Below are 16,565 nucleotides of genomic sequence, written 5' to 3' on the forward strand. Positions count from 1 at the left end.
TCTCCGCAGCCCCCATGAGGGGATGAGAAGCTCGCAGGATCCCGCGCCGCTCCCAAGCGTCTCGGTGGCGAAGTGGTCCCGCATCCCCTTCTTTCCTTGGGAGTAGCACGGACCGGGAGGGGGGCGGCTGCTGACTAGAGGTCGGCTCGGTTCCACCCCGAGCTCGTAGGGTGTGAGCCGGGATGGCCTGCAGTCTGGCCGAGGAACCTTGGTGGGGATGGGGCGGCTGGGGAAGGTTACTGCTGCCTAGCACAGGGAAATTAACCTGCGTCTGGTGGTGGGGACTGTCCGCAAGGTGAGTGTCTTTGACTGTAGTACTTTAAAACGTGCCCTATTTCTCACGGTTTTATTCCAAGTCTTGGGGGAAGGCTGCAAATTCTTAGACTGTTCTCAGTTTCGGAGTAGGTAAAAGACAAAGGAAGAACCTGAAGACCTGCTTCTTGATGGTCGTGAGAGAGTCCTGCAGCTCTGATGATACTTTAGGCAGAACAATTAGAATGAGAATTACCTTAATCTGCAGCTGAGGTTCTATTTGGTAATGGCACCTTTGATACAACGGTTATTTCTTTCAGAAAGCTGCCGTTACTCCCCCAAAGCAAAACAAATTGTAGCATGGTTTAAAGTTCAAAGTAAAGGTCTGATTTGTCACTATTCCCATTATACTACCACTTTTTCAATTTCCAGATTAAGTGGCTATGCTTGTGGGATAAAGAAAAACTTGCCACGGTCTGAAGGAAAAGGTTGACTGTATCTTTTTCCTATATGAAGTTGGCAGAACATCCTTTAAATCAAACCACTGTGTTAGAGGTTTCACATTAGTTTAGTAGTGACCTAAAGGTCACTTTTGACTTTCTTGACTTGCAGAGTATGGGTTTTGTTTCAGCCATGGACCTGATCGGGACAAAAAGATGTTTCCTAATTGATAGATGGTGATAACCATTGTTCTGTATCTGCTTAGAACTGAGGAGTAAATGAGAGTGAAGTTTTATGGCGTGACTTGCTGTTGCCAAAACAGTGCTACCAACATCTGCTAAGCTGCCACCACTGCTCCTCTGACCTCACTAGTGCCCTCCATCTTATCAAGCCAGCAGAAGACAATTCTTTTTCTGATTGGTTAGTTTGGCCAGGTTAGTTGGTTGAAACAGCTTGGAGGGAAGAGTGAGGTTTTGCACTAATTGTATTTTTTAGTAGCAGCAAGCCATTACTAGCTTAGCTAGGCTGAAACCTAATCCTGAATTAGGTCACTTTATCTCAAGTTTCTGAATTGCGGATTCTTGGCACGTTTTCTTGTAAACCTGAATCACATTCAAAGTTGGAAAGATAAGGTTTTTTCTTTTTTTCTTTCGTTTATTCAGTTACTGCTGCATCTGCAATTGCCAATATTGTGAAGAGTTCTCTTGGACCAGTTGGTCTGGATAAGATGTTGGTGGATGACATTGGGGTAAGTAAGCTTTCTTTAAGAAGTGTCAGGAGGAATGGTATTCCTGTGTAAAAGTTCTACTTAGTGTGCTTCATAAGTCTAATGAGTATATGCCTGGGTTTTTTTCCATGGTTCTGAGAGGAGGTAGGAGGAGAACTGGTAAAATTGAGCATCAGGTAATGTATGCTACATCATTTTAGTTTAACCTAGTACTGTAGTTTATGCAGTGCGCTTGACTCCTTTCTACTTGCAAGTTCTTGTCACCACTTAGAGGTATTGGTCACATTCACAGGAATGAATATCACCATTAATGTCAGGCCTTGTGATGGTGTTGACTTGTATATCCTGGTCTCCACATTAGGAACAATAGCAAAAAGAGACTTCAAATAATCCCGTAACAATTTTTAAGCAATATTTCATATTTTGAAATATTTCAAGCAAACAAGGAAACTTTGCCATTTTATAGGTTGCTATAATAAAATACTGTCTTAGAGGGTGGTTGCTGCACTACTGATCTGGTATGTGCTAAATGCGTGATGAGTTTCTGTAACGTAACGACTTCTCTGATAAAAAGAAAATGCAGATTCTGCAGTGGTAATGCTTCTGTTGTTAGATCAGACTCCTGCTTAAAAAGAAGTGGTAAACGTTTGGTATAAATAGTTATTCTATGGACATTTGCAAAGACTAACTAACTTTCATTTGTATGAATGTTACAATTACACAACAGTCAAAACATAATAGAAGTACACTTTGTGTTAACATTTGATTTCTGAAAATTAGGACGTGACCATTACTAATGATGGTGCAACCATTCTGAAACTGCTAGAAGTGGAACATCCTGCTGCAAAAGTTCTTTGTGAGCTGGCAGACCTGCAAGACAAAGAAGTTGGCGATGGAACAACCTCAGTGGTACGTAGAAAGTTTTGCAGGCAGATACAGCAAAAGTCAGTGTTTCATTATCACAGTGCAGCTTTTGATTTATCCGTTACAAGTCTTGATGCACTGTTGATCAGCTATACAGAATGAAAAACCTTGCAGTTGACTGAATATAAGCAGTTTTTTAAAGTAGGTTACAGCATAAAGAAATTGTGGTTTTTTAGAGATGCAGGTTTCCATACACAGCTGGTGCTCTGGAATGGAATTTGCTTACTGTGGTTTCATTCTTTATTTCATTATTTCCTTTCTTAAAGCTTGAAGATGGAATCTGAATTAAGGTTCTTAACAACCATGAGAAATTAAAGTGTTGGGACTAATAAGGATGCTGAGTGTTGAAAACTTGCCTGAGACTTTTGACAAGTTGGGGGGGGTGGAATCAGGTGGCTTTTAACTGATCTCAGAAACTATTTATAATTAGAGGTTGCAAGTACTTGTTTCCACTGAGTAGATATTGGAAAACTATTTTGTCATTTTACTTTCCACTTAATGGCAACAGGTAGTTATTATGCTTGTTTGGAATACACGTATTTAGTGTTTGTATTTCAAACAGGTAATTATTGCTGCAGAACTTCTAAAAAATGCAGATGAGCTAGTGAAACAGAAAATTCATCCTACCTCCATTATTGGTGGATACCGACTTGCTTGCAAGTAAGAAACTAGTATCGTTGAAGTACATTGCATTTTGTAAGGTACAATAACTGCATGCTTTTTGTTTATTTCTGTATTTGTGACTGCATTAACACAGACTTCTTGGTGCAAAGTGGATATGGTGTTTTGGTTTGGGGTGGTGTTGGTTTTTTTTTTTAATTCTGTGTTTCTATAATCATGTAAAAATGTCACATTCCTCTCCTAGAAGATGAATTGATTTCATCCCCGTGTTCTTTGAGGTAACATTTAGAAGGGCTGAAAACATGTATGTTTCTTTGTGGGGGTGAAATTCTTTACCAGTATTTGTCTTTATTCTACAGGGAAGCAGTTCGCTACATCAATGAAAATCTTATTATTAACACAGATGAATTGGGCAGGGAGTGCCTAATTAATGCTGCTAAAACATCAATGTCCTCTAAAATTATAGGAATGTATCCTTTAACTTGATCAAGTTAGTTAAGTGAGAATGATTGATGGGAGAGCTTGAGTAGCTAGGCTAGTTTTCTTTGCAGCAGTTTTTATGAATAGGGTATAGTATTCAAGCTGTCATTTTTATAACAGGGGTGTGAAAAACGTTTCGCAGATATTAGTATCTGGCATGGGAAAACATATTCAGACTTTCCAATTTATTTAAACCTGGTTATGCCCATAACAACAGTTTTAATAGTGTATTGTGTCCTTAGGACATTGCATGTTAGCGAGAGCAGAGTGAATGGAAGAGTGTGTTACAGAGAAGTCAAGTTCCTGGGGAGTGAAACTAGAGGAAAGAAGATTGCACTTTAATCCACAGTCACAGAAAAACCTCCATTTTTAGTTTTTGTGCTAACAAGGGAATGCAAATTGACCACAGGATAGGTATTTTTGTTAAGCAACAAAAGATGCGTAAAAAGCAGGCATCACACTAGCCTGTCTCAATTTTCTTACCAGTGTTGCAGCTTTAAGACTTCCTTGTTCCTTTAAGGCAGTGGTAAAGAAAGCTAGAACTTCCATGCCTTTCTGGAGTTCTTTTTTTGGAAAGAGTTTTTGACTCTTAGTTTGGGCACTGTCGGTGACTTTTTTTTTTTCCTTAAGCATAATACTAGTTTTCTTCTTCAGTTTTAACCTTAACAGTATTTTAGTGATGGTGATTTCTTTGCTAATATGGTGGTGGATGCTGCACTGGCAGTTAAATATACAGACCAGAAGGGTCAGGCTCGGTATCCAATCAACTCGGTTAATGTTTTGAAGGCACATGGCCGCAGCCAAAAAGAGAGCATCCTTGTGAACGGTTACGCTCTGAACTGTGTGGTGGGCTCGCAGGGTAAGAACATGCTACATTTCATAAAGCTTTTGTGTGAACTCAGTCCTCTTAGTCTTTCTGCATGGATATTCTTACTGCCTTAGCGGCAAATCATGTGAGTTTTCAATTCCAGAACAATTACAACAAGAAACAAAAAAAACTTAACGCTTTGCCAGTGGTTTCTAGGTGAGGGTCTGCCAGCTAGTAGCGATCCATAAAGTGTTGGTAAGTTACTGTAGTTTCCCTAGCTCAGTACCACCGTGGTAATGCTGTGATCTTCTGGAAGATAAGCACCTCCCTTGTGGGGAGCCAGTGTCCGCTTTGTAGGGAACTGTTAACCTTTAGCAGAGCTGTGTTGTGATTAGGTAACCTAAAGGATGCAAGACTGATGGGTCAGCTTTTCATGATCATTCACATATTGGGGATGGGGTCTGTAAAAAGGTAACAGAAGTTACAGGAGAGAGTTTTTTGCTTTTGTTTTTTTTTTAATTCTCTCTTTGAAAGTCTTTATTAGCATTTTTTAATACCAGGGCAGAACTAGAGGTGGAGAAGCAAACTGAATAGAAATCTGAAATGTGAAAGTAATGTTAGTTTTAATCTCTAATGCTAACTTGATGTTCTCTTAACTCAGTTTGGCAAAATCCTTTTTCTTGTTTCCTGTCATCAGGAATGACCAAGAGAATAGTTAATGCAAAGATTGCATGCCTTGACTTCAGCCTGCAGAAAGCAAAAATGAAGCTTGGTGTTCAGGTTGTTATCTCGGACCCCGAGAAGCTGGACCAGATAAGGCAGAGGTGCGTGGGAGCTTCAGTAACTCAGGCAGTGGGGTTTCACTGGCTTGTTTTGAGCCCTTCAGTTGAGGTGGCTCAGTGTAATTTTCGCTGAGCACAAGAGGTAGAAATGTTTTAAATGTTAATATTTCCCAACAATACCAAATATTGATGGTAAAAGTCTTCACTTTTGGAGGCAGAACTAGTATTAAGTCAGTTTTCGAGAAATCCAGTATGTGCAATGGTCCCTTCTTGCAGAGCTCTGCATTAAGATTTCAGGAAATGGGTTGACGGAACATGGTTGTAGATTTTTAAATAAATTTTTATAACGTTGACTTTATCCTTGCAGAGAGTCAGATATTACCAAAGAGAGGATCCAGAAGATTTTGGCCACTGGTGCCAACGTTATTCTCACCACTGGAGGTATTGACGATATGTGTCTGAAATACTTTGTTGATGCTGGTGCTATGGCAGTACGAAGAGTTGTAAAAAAGGACCTTAAGCGGATTGCTAAGGCATCTGGAGGTATGTATATATAAAAATACCTCTCTTTCTTTTTTTAGTAAAAGCTGTTGTTAGGGTATTAGTAACTAATTTTCAACAATGGCTTCTTAACATGCAAGCCATGCAAGGAGAGGATGAGTAGAACTGAGCCACTCTTCTCAGGCGTTACTTTACTGTTGCTTTTAAGTGACTTCTGTGAAAGTAGATGAGTACCGCAAGAGTTGACTGCTGAAGATTTACAGCAGGGGAAATAAAATGCTGCCTTGCACTGGGAAGACTGTCCTCTTGTGAAATGAGCCAGAATCCGTATTTATTTGCAAGTCTTTAGTAAGCACACATTCGTAAGTCTGTTTGAACAGTTGTGTTGAGTACATTGTTTAGATAGTTCAAGACAAATGAAGAAACTGAAAAAAATTCTGGTCCTATACAGATTTTTATCTGTCAAGTCTTAAACTTGCAAGACAGCATTTTCATTATTGTAAAGCACAGGAGCTTGTACTAGCTGTGGAAAAGTAAGGGCTGTAAAAGTTGAGCAAAAAGCGCAGTATCGATTATAAACTGTGGAATATTGAGTTGCTACCTGAGAATTAGAAGTGCTGTTGAATTTAAGAAAAATCTACTTACGCTGGTTTTATTTCTGTTCTTCTTTCTGTATGCCTGTTATGGGAAGTCGGCAAAGGATGTGCTGGAATTGAGTGCTAATTTCACTTTTTTGTTTGTTAAAGCAACCATATGTTCAACCCTTGCAAACCTTGAAGGTGAGGAGAGTTTTGAGGCATTAATGCTGGGACAGGCAGAAGAGGTGATTCAAGAGAGGATCTGTGATGATGAGCTGATTTTAATCAAGAAGTAAGGATCCTTTTTAAAATACTCCGTTTTGTGTACACTTTCTACAAAGTTTGAGATAAAATCCCATTTTACTTATTTCCGTGGTATCTCAGTGGTATGAGTAGTTATACACATGGGAAATAGTATGCAAGTCCACTGCAACTTAGAGGTGAAAGTATCAGTATTTTATCTCTTCTGCTGGGGCTGGGCACCTGTTCCGTCAGCCACGATGTATGAGACAATCAGATTGCTAGATAGACTTTGCTTAAACATTAAAAGAATCTGGCTCAACTGAACTTGGCTTTAGAAGAAAAATTGCAGCAAGAAGAGTTTTCATTTATAATCTGTTCAACACCACTGACTTCCATTTACTTTTTTTCCCCTAGTACCAAGGCTCGCACTTCAGCATCAATTATCTTACGAGGAGCTAATGACTTCATGTGCGATGAAATGGAACGCTCTATACATGATGCTCTCTGTGTTGTTAAAAGGGTATTGGAATCCAAGTCTGTTGTCCCAGGTGGTGGGGCTGTAGAGGCAGCACTTTCAATATATCTTGAAAATTATGCCACCAGCATGGTAAGTCTTGCACAAAGAAATAACAGCATGCCTGTGTTAAACTAGGACAATGTGAATTTTCAAGCATTTTTCTTCTAGAAGTTGGTTCCATGGTTCATGAAAACCTGATCATCTTACAGAATGTAAGATGCTCCTTTGAAATGAAGGATATGAATTATTCTCTGATAATTATATGGTGGTTTGACCTAAAAATAGGTTTTGCGTGTCTAACCCCTACCTGCTATTGACACCCTTGATCATGGCTGTATTTTTTTCCTCTCCTGTTGCAGCAATTGGTTTAAAAGCTTTTTCTTCTTTCTAGGGATCACGTGAACAACTTGCAATAGCAGAATTTGCAAGATCCCTCCTAATAATTCCAAATACGTTGGCAGTAAATGCCGCTCAAGATGCGACAGATCTTGTTGCAAAGTTGAGAGCATTCCACAATGAGGCTCAAGTTAACCCGGATCGCAAAAACCTGAAATGGCAAGTATCCATCTGTAGGAAGGCTATCAAAAGTGAAGCGGGTTGGTGCCTTAAATGGGAAATTGTTCTGCCAGTTTACTGAACCATGATTGGCATGTAAAAAACAGGGCGTAGGTCATCACTGAACTTTCTCTCTTTGTCCTCCAGTCCTATGGACGTGTCACTGGGACCCAGTAGTAGTTAAACAGCAGAATTCCAAATGTGTTTCTACTTTTTCTACCTCTCCATCTGACACCTTTTCTCATTTGCAGGATTGGTCTTGACTTGATCAATGGAAAACCTCGCGATAACAAGCAAGCTGGTGTCTTTGAACCAACCATGGTCAAAACTAAGAGCCTAAAGTTTGCAACAGAAGCTGCAATTACTATTCTTCGAATTGATGATCTTATTAAACTGCACCCTGAAACTAAAGAAGAGAGAGGGTGCTATGAGGATGCAGTTCACTCTGGAGCACTTGAAGAATAACTTAGGTTTTATTTATGTTTGTCTAACTTACACTTCCCACTCTTGTAACTAAAATGTTAATAAAAACAAGTGGTTGAACGCTGCTGCTATTTTCTTGTGCACAAACTAATGCTTGAAAGTGAGGTTGGTCCTTGCGTGGAGGAGTTAAGCTCTGGCGTGTGTTAACAACTCAAGTGCCTGCAGTAGCCACTCTCTTTTTTGTTGTCAAGGCAATGATTGAGTGGCAAAAAGTAAGCGTATTTAATTTTAGGCAAAACAAACAATTGTAAGCTCCATGATTAGAAGTTTATTAGTAAACTGTTTCAAAGCCAGTTAACGCTAGCTGTCTGTTCATTCACTCACATTCATCTCTCAACACACATGGCTATTCCCATTCCTCCTCCTATACAGAGGGCAGCAACACCACGTTTTCCACCTGTTCGTTCCAGCGCATGTAGAAGAGTAACAAGGATGCGACAGCCAGAGGCGCCGAGAGGGTGGCCAAGAGCAATAGCTCCACCTTGGATATTAATCTAAAAAAATAACAAAACAAGAAAGCCAAGAGAGAAGGTCAAGTTAAGAAATCATTAGGTTTCAACATGAATGACTTTTCACTGGATGTAGCCCTTGATTCTGAGTAAGCCTAAAACTGCTGCCACCATTTCAAGGAGACCTTGGATGCAACAACTGTTAATAATAAGTATTTCTTCTGAAAGGGGCCCATCTTTACTCTCTGAAGATAATTAAGCTGATTGAGGTGAATGTAGGGAGGGGAGAGTAATACCTGAACTTTTTGCCATCACTGGCAGAGCACAGTGGCAAATACGCTCCCAGCAGCAAGTTCAAATTCTGAAGTTAACGTTAGGATTTTCAAATAGGAGATGGTGCTGGCTAGCAAAGCAAGCCCACAGCAGGGTAGCATAAGGAAATGCCTGCTGGGTTCCCGTCCTTTTTGGCAAGGGGACTGCAGGAGGGCCATTCTCATCTCATCCAGGTGCATAGAATGGAACAACTTTGCATAGCAGGAGGCAAACTGATGATGGCCTCAAAGATACTCATTACCTTTTCCGGATTTACTTTCAGTTCTTTTGCTATTGCAACAGATAGCGATGCAAAAGCTTCATTAATTTCAAACAGGTCGACTTGTTCCAGAGTCCAGCTGGCTTTGTCAATCTGAGAAAATAAAATAAATAGAGGCTTCGTTATCTTTTAGGTCTTCCTCAGCACCAAAGGAAGCTTTTCGTAAGACTTAGATTGGGTGATTTGAAGCTACCACTTGTAAAAAGTTGAAGGAAACAAATTATAGCCAGGATTGGCGACAGAAATCTTTAATACAACAGACAAAATTTCAGCGTCCGCAAAAGTCAGTATGATGTGCTGTATCATGCTGGCTGCTCTTAAAAAATCTTGACTCATTTTACATACGTAGTGGTGGTGCTGCAACGGTGGGAATCAAACCGTATGTCTGTGGTGCCCTTAACAGAACGAGCACTGTTTCCAAAAGTAGGTTTTAACAGATTAAAAGCAAGTTTTTCAGGACATAAGTCTGAGTCTATTAGAGATTCTCTGCTTAATACAGATTTTTACACAGGAAATAGTGAAATGATGGTTAGCAATGGGTGGTGAGTGTAATTTGTCCAGTCTCTCCTGCCTTTAAGTTGGAAGTTGCCACCTGAAGCTTTTCACAGGTGGCTCTTTTGGAAGGTGGTTTGGCTCATGTTTTCACTTGAGAAACTCTTGTGGTGCAATTGCCTACTTGGGTACAGGCTTAGGCATGTACACATATGTACATTTTTACTTCCACTCTGTTTCTAGCAGCAACGCTTTATCAGCAGAATCATCTGCAGCAATGACGTTTCACAACCAGCTAGCCAGACTTGGTGTACCTCCAAGACTACAGCCAAGGAGGAGTATAGCCTCTTTCTACTAGATATTATAGACACAGTATGGAAACCATTCCCCTCCTGGGCAAAGTCTTTAAGATTTACTATGGTGTTGTAACACTAAAATGTACGGCCTACTCATTCACTATAAAGTGCTACTATGAAATTCTGAAGAGATAAACTGCTAATATATGGAGGGCGTGAAGTGTTTAAGAAGATGCATTACAAAGTTTACATTAAGAAGTAGCACGCCCTTTTTCAGAGTACGTGTAAAATTATAGGTATTGCTAAATACAGCTTGCCTGTTCTACAATTTAAACTAAAAATGTGGATTGTATATACATTTATAGCATTCTTGATTTAAAAGAACAGTTTGAGATCTGATAAGAAAAAGCTTCGGCATTACAGTTCTGATTTTCTTCTCAAAGCCACAGAGCTTGGGTGAGTTCAAGTCAGGCTTCTACATTGCCAGGACATCTCAGAGATGAACAAGATACATTTACACAGTATACGTAAAACTAAGAAGGAATGCTAAAGCAAATCTGTCCTTCTCAGCTGCACAAGTGCTCTTTTCATGCTCAATTTCATGGCTCAGTTTTAACAAATAATCAGCGGGCTATGTCTACATTACTGAGCAGTGTGGTACCATAGGGGCTGCTCCCTCAGGGCATTTCATTTGAGAACCTTGTCCTGTGGACTGAACACAGAGCACATCAGTGGGTGCAACAATAGTCTGAGCACGTTCGGTGTGGTTCTGGAGTGCACCTTCTTTTTTACTTTCATCTGAAAGGAATCCCAGTTTGAACGCTCCAACCCTTTTGCAGGGCAAACTAAAACACAAAGGGCACCATCCCATTTGCTAACGCAGATGCGCTCATTGGCCCTTCTCTGTGTTGTATTATTGCAAATACAAGCAGGCGGTGATCTGAAAATTAACCTGGCCAGACACAGCATCAGGATCATATTGTGGCAGGACCGAATCATCCCCAAATTACATTACTATACACATCTATGACATTTGATCTTTAGCCTCCTACGTTATCTAGGTGGCCTTCCACAAACATGGCTAGTTTATGCTCTGAACTCCATTCAAACACCTATAGGTTTACTTTTTTTTTCCCCCCAATGAGTAGGCACTAGCCTTAGTAGCACTAGAAATCTTAATCTTATATACTCTCCACCATTTTAAGTCTTGTTTTCACTCTTTTTTTTTTTTAATACGAAGTTTTCCTTAGAATATAGAAAAACCAAGACATGGGCAGAAAATGAAAAGCAATTACAAACAAGAGTTTTTAAGTAACAGGTACATAGGTGAACAGATAATTACTTACAGCTTGCTTTATTGCTGAAATGGGCCCTACTCCCATTATAGATGGATCTATGCCTGTTTGAGCCCAAGATACAATCCGAGCCAAAGGCATAAGACCTCTCCTAGCAGCTTCTGATTTCTTCATTAGAATTACAGCTGCAGCTCCATCATTTATACCTGTGGAATGACAAACAACTTGTATGTATTTGTCAGGCTTTATGGCTTTTGCTGTACCACCCTTTCCTGCTTGTGTAAGTTCACAATCTAGACAAAACAAAAACTGCACATCTTTTATGGGTTTAGGTCAGTATTGTTCGGATCAGCCAAGTCTGACCTCTGACACAAACACTTAAAATGGGTAACACATCTATACTGCTGTAAATGTGACACGTCTGTGATTCTATTTGGAAAGCAGAAGGTGGAAGAATTGAGGCACAATCTGAAAAAGCAGCACCTCACATTTATTAGGTAGACTTCGGAAGAGGCAGCGTAAGGACCAAGGAAGAAGTTTCAAACCTGCCTGTGGCAGGAGAGTTAGTCCCACAGGAGTAACATTTTCAAACATCAATCATTATGTTTTCCTTTGTCTGGACCTGCAGTATTAGAAACCACTAGACAGCTAGTTTTAAAAAGAGAGGATGTAGCTTCTATTTGTTCCAGCCTATCAAATGTTGCCATTATTGTCCAAACACTTGGATTGCTTCATAGAAAGCAAGCAAACAGAAGACAATTCACCTGTAAGGAAATCCTCCACCACAGTTACATTCAATTTCTGCCTACGTTGTCAAACACATTTGCCATTTCCTGCAAAATATATTCAGCAGTAACCACACAGCAGCCAAACCCCTCGCAGAGACCCTGCCTTGAGCCACAAGCAGCTACTGTTCTTTTCCATTTCGGTTTTAGCCAGATGGACCAACCTGATGCGTTCGCTGCTGTTACTGTCCCAGTTCCATCTGTCAGGAAACAGGGCTTTAACTTTGCCATTGTTTCCAAGTTGCTCCCATGGCGAGGGTGTTCATCTGTTTTAACTTCTATAGGACCTGAAAAAGAGAGTGTTATACTCACAGGAGGGTCTAAGCGCACACACACAGAGGTCTCGAACAGAAAGCCAGCACAAACAACAGGCTGATCGGGAATATATGCCATACTCCTTTTAACCAACGAGCCATTCTTGTGTCGGAGATAGCTTCCAACTCAGTGCACTTTAACAAATTGCTCTAACCCTCCAGCTGCTTCTAGCAGGACAGACAGCTGGGTTTTCAGAGACAAATGCTAACAACTAGAATACTGCCTAGTTGTACAAAAGTAGATCTTGTTCTTTCTGTTCCCAAGCCAATAGCTTCTCTTCCAAGCAGAAGGCTATCTTCTAAACGATGCTTGTAGGAATCTCGTTGCAAAGAATAGTCAAGTGTCTTTAAATATTATTATCTAAACTGGCATCAAGAAAGCCCTTCGTTAGTTTGTAACTGCCCTAATGCCACAACTTTTCCCACAGGGTCTATTCAATGCAAATGTTGAACAACTGATTCTTGAGTTCCGTTTGAAAAATTCAGTTTTTGCATCCACTCAGAAGGAGCTGGGGGAATTCCCCTGCTCTAGAAACAGACCTTTGGCTCAAGCACCACAACAGGTCTGTTTATATCCCTAACGGACCTAAAGAGAAGCATACCTAATATATGCAACCTGACCTAGTTAATTAACTAGTAACCCTAATTACTGTCATTGTGTATTTTACTAGGTGGGCAAGGTTTGCCAGATCAACATGACCATTTTAAGTTTGGTGCAGCAGGAGTCTAACAAAACAAAAAATACCAATTTTGGTACCGTATCTGAGCCTATGTTAAGTCAGCATTTTGCCTGGGTAGTAATTACATCTCCAATAAAACGCAACAGTGGTATATGCAGAGAGCTACATTTAGATATTCCACATTTGCATTGCTTCTCTCTTATTTAAAAAATAACCACTGAAAGTTGGAAAAGAGAGCAACAGGCTACAGGATTACAGAACAGCTTACAGAAAAGGCTGTATAAGTGGGAAACCATCCACTGATTATAGGAGACATGGTATAAAACGTATTTTTTTCTTTAAAATTAGCTCTCATTATCCATTCACACCTACCTTTTTTAGAAGGTACAAGAACAGGAACAATTTCTTTTGTAAAATAGCCAGCTTTCTGTGCTGCCTCTGCCCTGTTTTGCGACCGTACAGCAACTTGGTCTTGTTCCCCTCTGCTGACTTGCCACTGATTGGCCACATTTTCAGCTGAAACAAAAACAAAATGCAAATTACCACCAGGAAATGCTAAAATTTTAAATTGTAAGCACAAAGGTAGTCATTAATGTTTGCTGTAGCAAGCAGCTAAGCTTGTTGAACAGTTTTCATTCTGATTTCCTCACTTTGTTTGCTCATGATTCTTTACTATATTTTCTTTTGAGGGTGAAAATTTCTGTGCGGGATCTCCTCCCAGATGTTATACCAAGTTAAACACAAATGCAAACAAGCTTTTTTAGTTCATTGCTTCTCTGGATTATTATTCTCAGATCTCTTGACAGCTCCTTCAGAGGAGGGAACAGTTCTGAAGTTACCTGTTTCATAAGCAGGGTCTGAAAAAGCAGTTGGCTGAGTATCCCATCCAGGGTGCAATAACCTGAAGTTGCGGAATCACTTGTGTCCACAGTACACTTTACGTAATTCCCCTCCACTGTAAATCTGTGCTGCCAAATGCTCTAGTTACATACAGGATTATTTGTTTATTTTTCACAAAATTAAATTAAACTGCTTCAGATGCAAAAGAACTGCAGTAAGATTAGCTCAGACAGAAAAAACAAACAAACAAACAAAACGTAGCTTTACAAACAAAGCAGAAAATGCCTTCAATGCCCATCAATATTAGGGATTTCTTTCTTTTTCATGACTATACCTTAAGGATAGCTTGAAACACCTTATTTGAAACTTCTGATTTCTGAAATTTCCTATCAGTGAATTCTTCTCCCCTCCCCATTAACCCATTTCATTTTCAGGACTGTCACCACTTACCTGTTATACCCATATGATACTGATAAAAAGCATCTGTAAGGCCATCAAGGATTATACTGTCCTGCAAAGAAGCCTCTCCCATTTTCACCCCAGATCGCATGTGAATGACGTGAGGAGCCTGCAAGAACGTATTTCGAAAGGAGTTAGATGTTTTATATCTCCAGTGCACAATACAGTCAGACTGCCGAAGAGACAGACTCCTGCCTTGCGGCTGCAGGTAGCTACCCCAAATCCTGTCCGTTTCCCCAGCTGCCCGCTCTGTCTCTTCCTCCACAGCCTGCCAGCTGGTGTGGTCCATTTGGCCTGTGCATTTCCCTGGCAGCAGACCACCCAGCAGCAAGTGTTTTCTCTCCACAGATTGAATCGATCATCCCTGGGGCCATGCAGCTGTGGGTCCTCCATCCTACCAGTCTGCTCTAGGTAGTTCCCAATGGCACTCCACTGCCAGTGAATGCCAACATCGCTCTCAGCACAGGCAGCTAGTGAGCCCCCGCAAAATCATAGAATTGTTTAGGTTGGAAAAGACCTTTAAGATCAAGTCCAACCATTAAGTCCAAAGAGGCCACCCCCTTCTTAGGAATCAGATCGCCGGCCCAACACCATTCCTCAACACAGTCTTGGGATAAACACCTTGAATTAAAAGTGCTTCGTTTCCTTTCCAAGCTCAAACTGCTTGGTCAACAGTAATGTTTCCAGTTATTCCTTCTTTGGGCTTCTTGCAACACAAAAAACCTGTCTATTGCCAGCTGTCACAAGCAAATCATTCACCACAACAGGGCTAGATGGAAACTGAAATGGATTTTTAAACGTGGTGTGTGTTTGTATGGCACCACGTAGCTGCAGTATCAGGTCTTTTTTTTTTTCAATTAAAAAAAAAAAGCTACTGAAGTCAATTGTTGCACATGTAAATTCATTCCCAAGTGCAGAAACCCAAGCTACTCCTTCAATCTGCCTTCACAGCATTAGCCTAGAAATACAAGGTTTCAACATAACTTAACACCATTTGATCCGAGTAAGTCAGTGCAATGCGAGTGCGATCGTTTGCTTTACCTTGCTCATACTTTCCATGCCTCCTGCAACCACGATAGTGGAGTCTCCGGTCAGTATGGACTGAGCAGCCAGACATACCGCTTTCAAACCTGACCCGCAGATCATCTGGCAGCTCCAGGCAGGCACCGAGTAAGGGATTCCCGCAGCAACGCTCGCCTGCCGGACGGGGTTCTGGCCTGCACCTGCAGGAATAGGCAGCATTTTAACTTTGTCTGTTCTTCAAAAACAAATGTCAGCCTTGTCACTTTTCACAACAGGTACCCAGATTCCACCAAAATTTAGAGGCTGCTCCTATTTTCAGTTGGTAGATAGAGAAGTTCCCAGTGCTAATCTGTAAACATGAGCTCAGTTACCTCTCTCGTTCATATTGTTGATCAATAAAATACCTGCAAGATCAGAGACTTGCTACTGATAGTTTTATATGTGCAACTCTGCTTTTGATGGCAGGTCAGATGAAACACCAACTTCAAATGAGCACTAGCCTGTTGTAGGTGTGTAAGATGAGAGCTCATTTGAATTGCTACTTGCTGAAGGTTTCTTTCTGACATCTTCTGTACATCACCAGCAGACAGCTTTCCCTAAAAGTTCCTGTGGAAACCAAAAGCACAATTATGCAGGACAGTCCTGAAAGCTTCCATTCTTTGTTGTAATCCTGATCGAGAGAATAGGAGTGCTATATTCAAAGAAAACATTCTTCATCTGCCTTTCCTGAGGCCAACATAATGCCAGCTTTTTGTATGCAAAGAAACGGGTAAGGAGAGCACATCATTCAGTGAGCTAAAAATACACAGGAATCTGGATCAGCTTTCAGTAAGACAAAAATACTTATTTCCTTTATTTTCTTCCTCCACCTTTAAAATACAAACCTGCCCTATGACTCTGCTGATTAAACATTACCCTGGAAAAAGCAAGGGACCATTCAAAGCAAACAATTCCCTATCAGCCCTGTTTTCATTAAATCAAAATATTTGTCTCCAAACAAATGGTATCACAGATCTCGCAGGTTGGTCTTGCAGCTAAACACAAATGCAGGCCTCGCTCTCAAAACCTCAGAGTTATCATTGCTGATGATGTTAAAGTTACGAGAGATGACCAATGCGAGAGAAGGGATGCTGTAACAAAGGAAAGAAACTCACACGTACACTGTTAGCTACTTCAGGGATTTTAAAAAAAGAAAAACAAACAACAAACTATCCCCCCACCGCATCCTTTCCAAACCCCAGCAGCGGGTTTGGTCATCCAGAGCGTACGGAGAAGCGGCCAAGATTCTGCTCAAGTCCTTTGTTAGCGAACCGTGTTCTCAACGGTAAGGAACAACGCTCTGAAACCCGAGCTCTCTCAACGGGGCCGTGCAGGGGTAGACCCCACCGAGCACCCCCCGCCCGCCTACCTGCGGTCAGGACCTGCCCC

At 40.8% G+C, this 16,565-nt stretch overlaps 2 protein-coding genes across 2 annotated transcripts; one reads left to right on the forward strand and one right to left on the reverse strand.

Moving 5' to 3' along the window:
- The first annotated feature begins 182 nt into the window (after positions 1-182).
- On the forward strand, positions 183-7,983 carry TCP1 (t-complex 1). The gene is made up of 13 exons (XM_009709106.1): positions 183-295; positions 685-740; positions 1,356-1,441; positions 2,201-2,329; positions 2,907-3,004; positions 3,325-3,435; positions 4,123-4,304; positions 4,951-5,077; positions 5,403-5,578; positions 6,283-6,406; positions 6,772-6,964; positions 7,266-7,429; positions 7,681-7,983. Exons 1-13 carry the CDS (start codon positions 183-185, stop codon positions 7,892-7,894), a joined length of 1,773 nt encoding a protein of 590 aa, XP_009707408.1. The 3' UTR covers positions 7,895-7,983.
- Positions 7,984-8,171: 188 nt separating this feature from the next.
- On the reverse strand, positions 8,172-15,356 carry ACAT2 (acetyl-CoA acetyltransferase 2). Its single transcript, XM_009709105.1, has 7 exons — positions 15,156-15,356; positions 14,106-14,223; positions 13,188-13,331; positions 11,986-12,108; positions 11,088-11,242; positions 8,936-9,046; positions 8,172-8,406 (listed from the first exon to the last, which is right to left on the reverse strand). The coding sequence occupies exons 1-7, from the start codon at positions 15,354-15,356 to the stop codon at positions 8,239-8,241; spliced, it is 1,020 nt and encodes a 339-aa protein (XP_009707407.1). The 3' UTR covers positions 8,172-8,238.
- Between the last annotated feature and the right edge of the window lie 1,209 nt (positions 15,357-16,565).

This window comes from Cariama cristata, unplaced genomic scaffold (assembly GCF_000690535.1).
Source record: "Cariama cristata isolate BGI_N322 unplaced genomic scaffold, ASM69053v1 scaffold26481, whole genome shotgun sequence".
NCBI lineage: Eukaryota > Metazoa > Chordata > Aves > Cariamiformes > Cariamidae > Cariama > Cariama cristata.

What these genes read in the sequence shown, in the direction of transcription:
- ACAT2 (XM_009709105.1), bottom strand. Translation starts at nt 15,356, where the DNA reads ATGCTGCCTATTCCTGCAGGTGCAGGCCAGAACCCCGTCCGGCAGGCG. An exon ending in TCTTGTACCTTCTAAAAAAG is followed by an intron (nt 12,109 to 13,187) that starts GTAGGTGTGAAT and finishes TCTCTTTTTCAG; the next exon opens with GTCCTATAGAAGTTAAAACA. An exon ending in TGAAAGTAAATCCGGAAAAG is followed by an intron (nt 8,407 to 8,935) that starts GTAATGAGTATC and finishes TTATTTTTTTAG; the next exon opens with ATTAATATCCAAGGTGGAGC.
- TCP1 (XM_009709106.1), top strand. Translation starts at nt 183, where the DNA reads ATGGCCTGCAGTCTGGCCGAGGAACCTTGGTGGGGATGGGGCGGCTGG. An exon ending in TGTTGGTGGATGACATTGGG is followed by an intron (nt 1,442 to 2,200) that starts GTAAGTAAGCTT and finishes TCTGAAAATTAG; the next exon opens with GACGTGACCATTACTAATGA. An exon ending in GATTGCTAAGGCATCTGGAG is followed by an intron (nt 5,579 to 6,282) that starts GTATGTATATAT and finishes TGTTTGTTAAAG; the next exon opens with CAACCATATGTTCAACCCTT.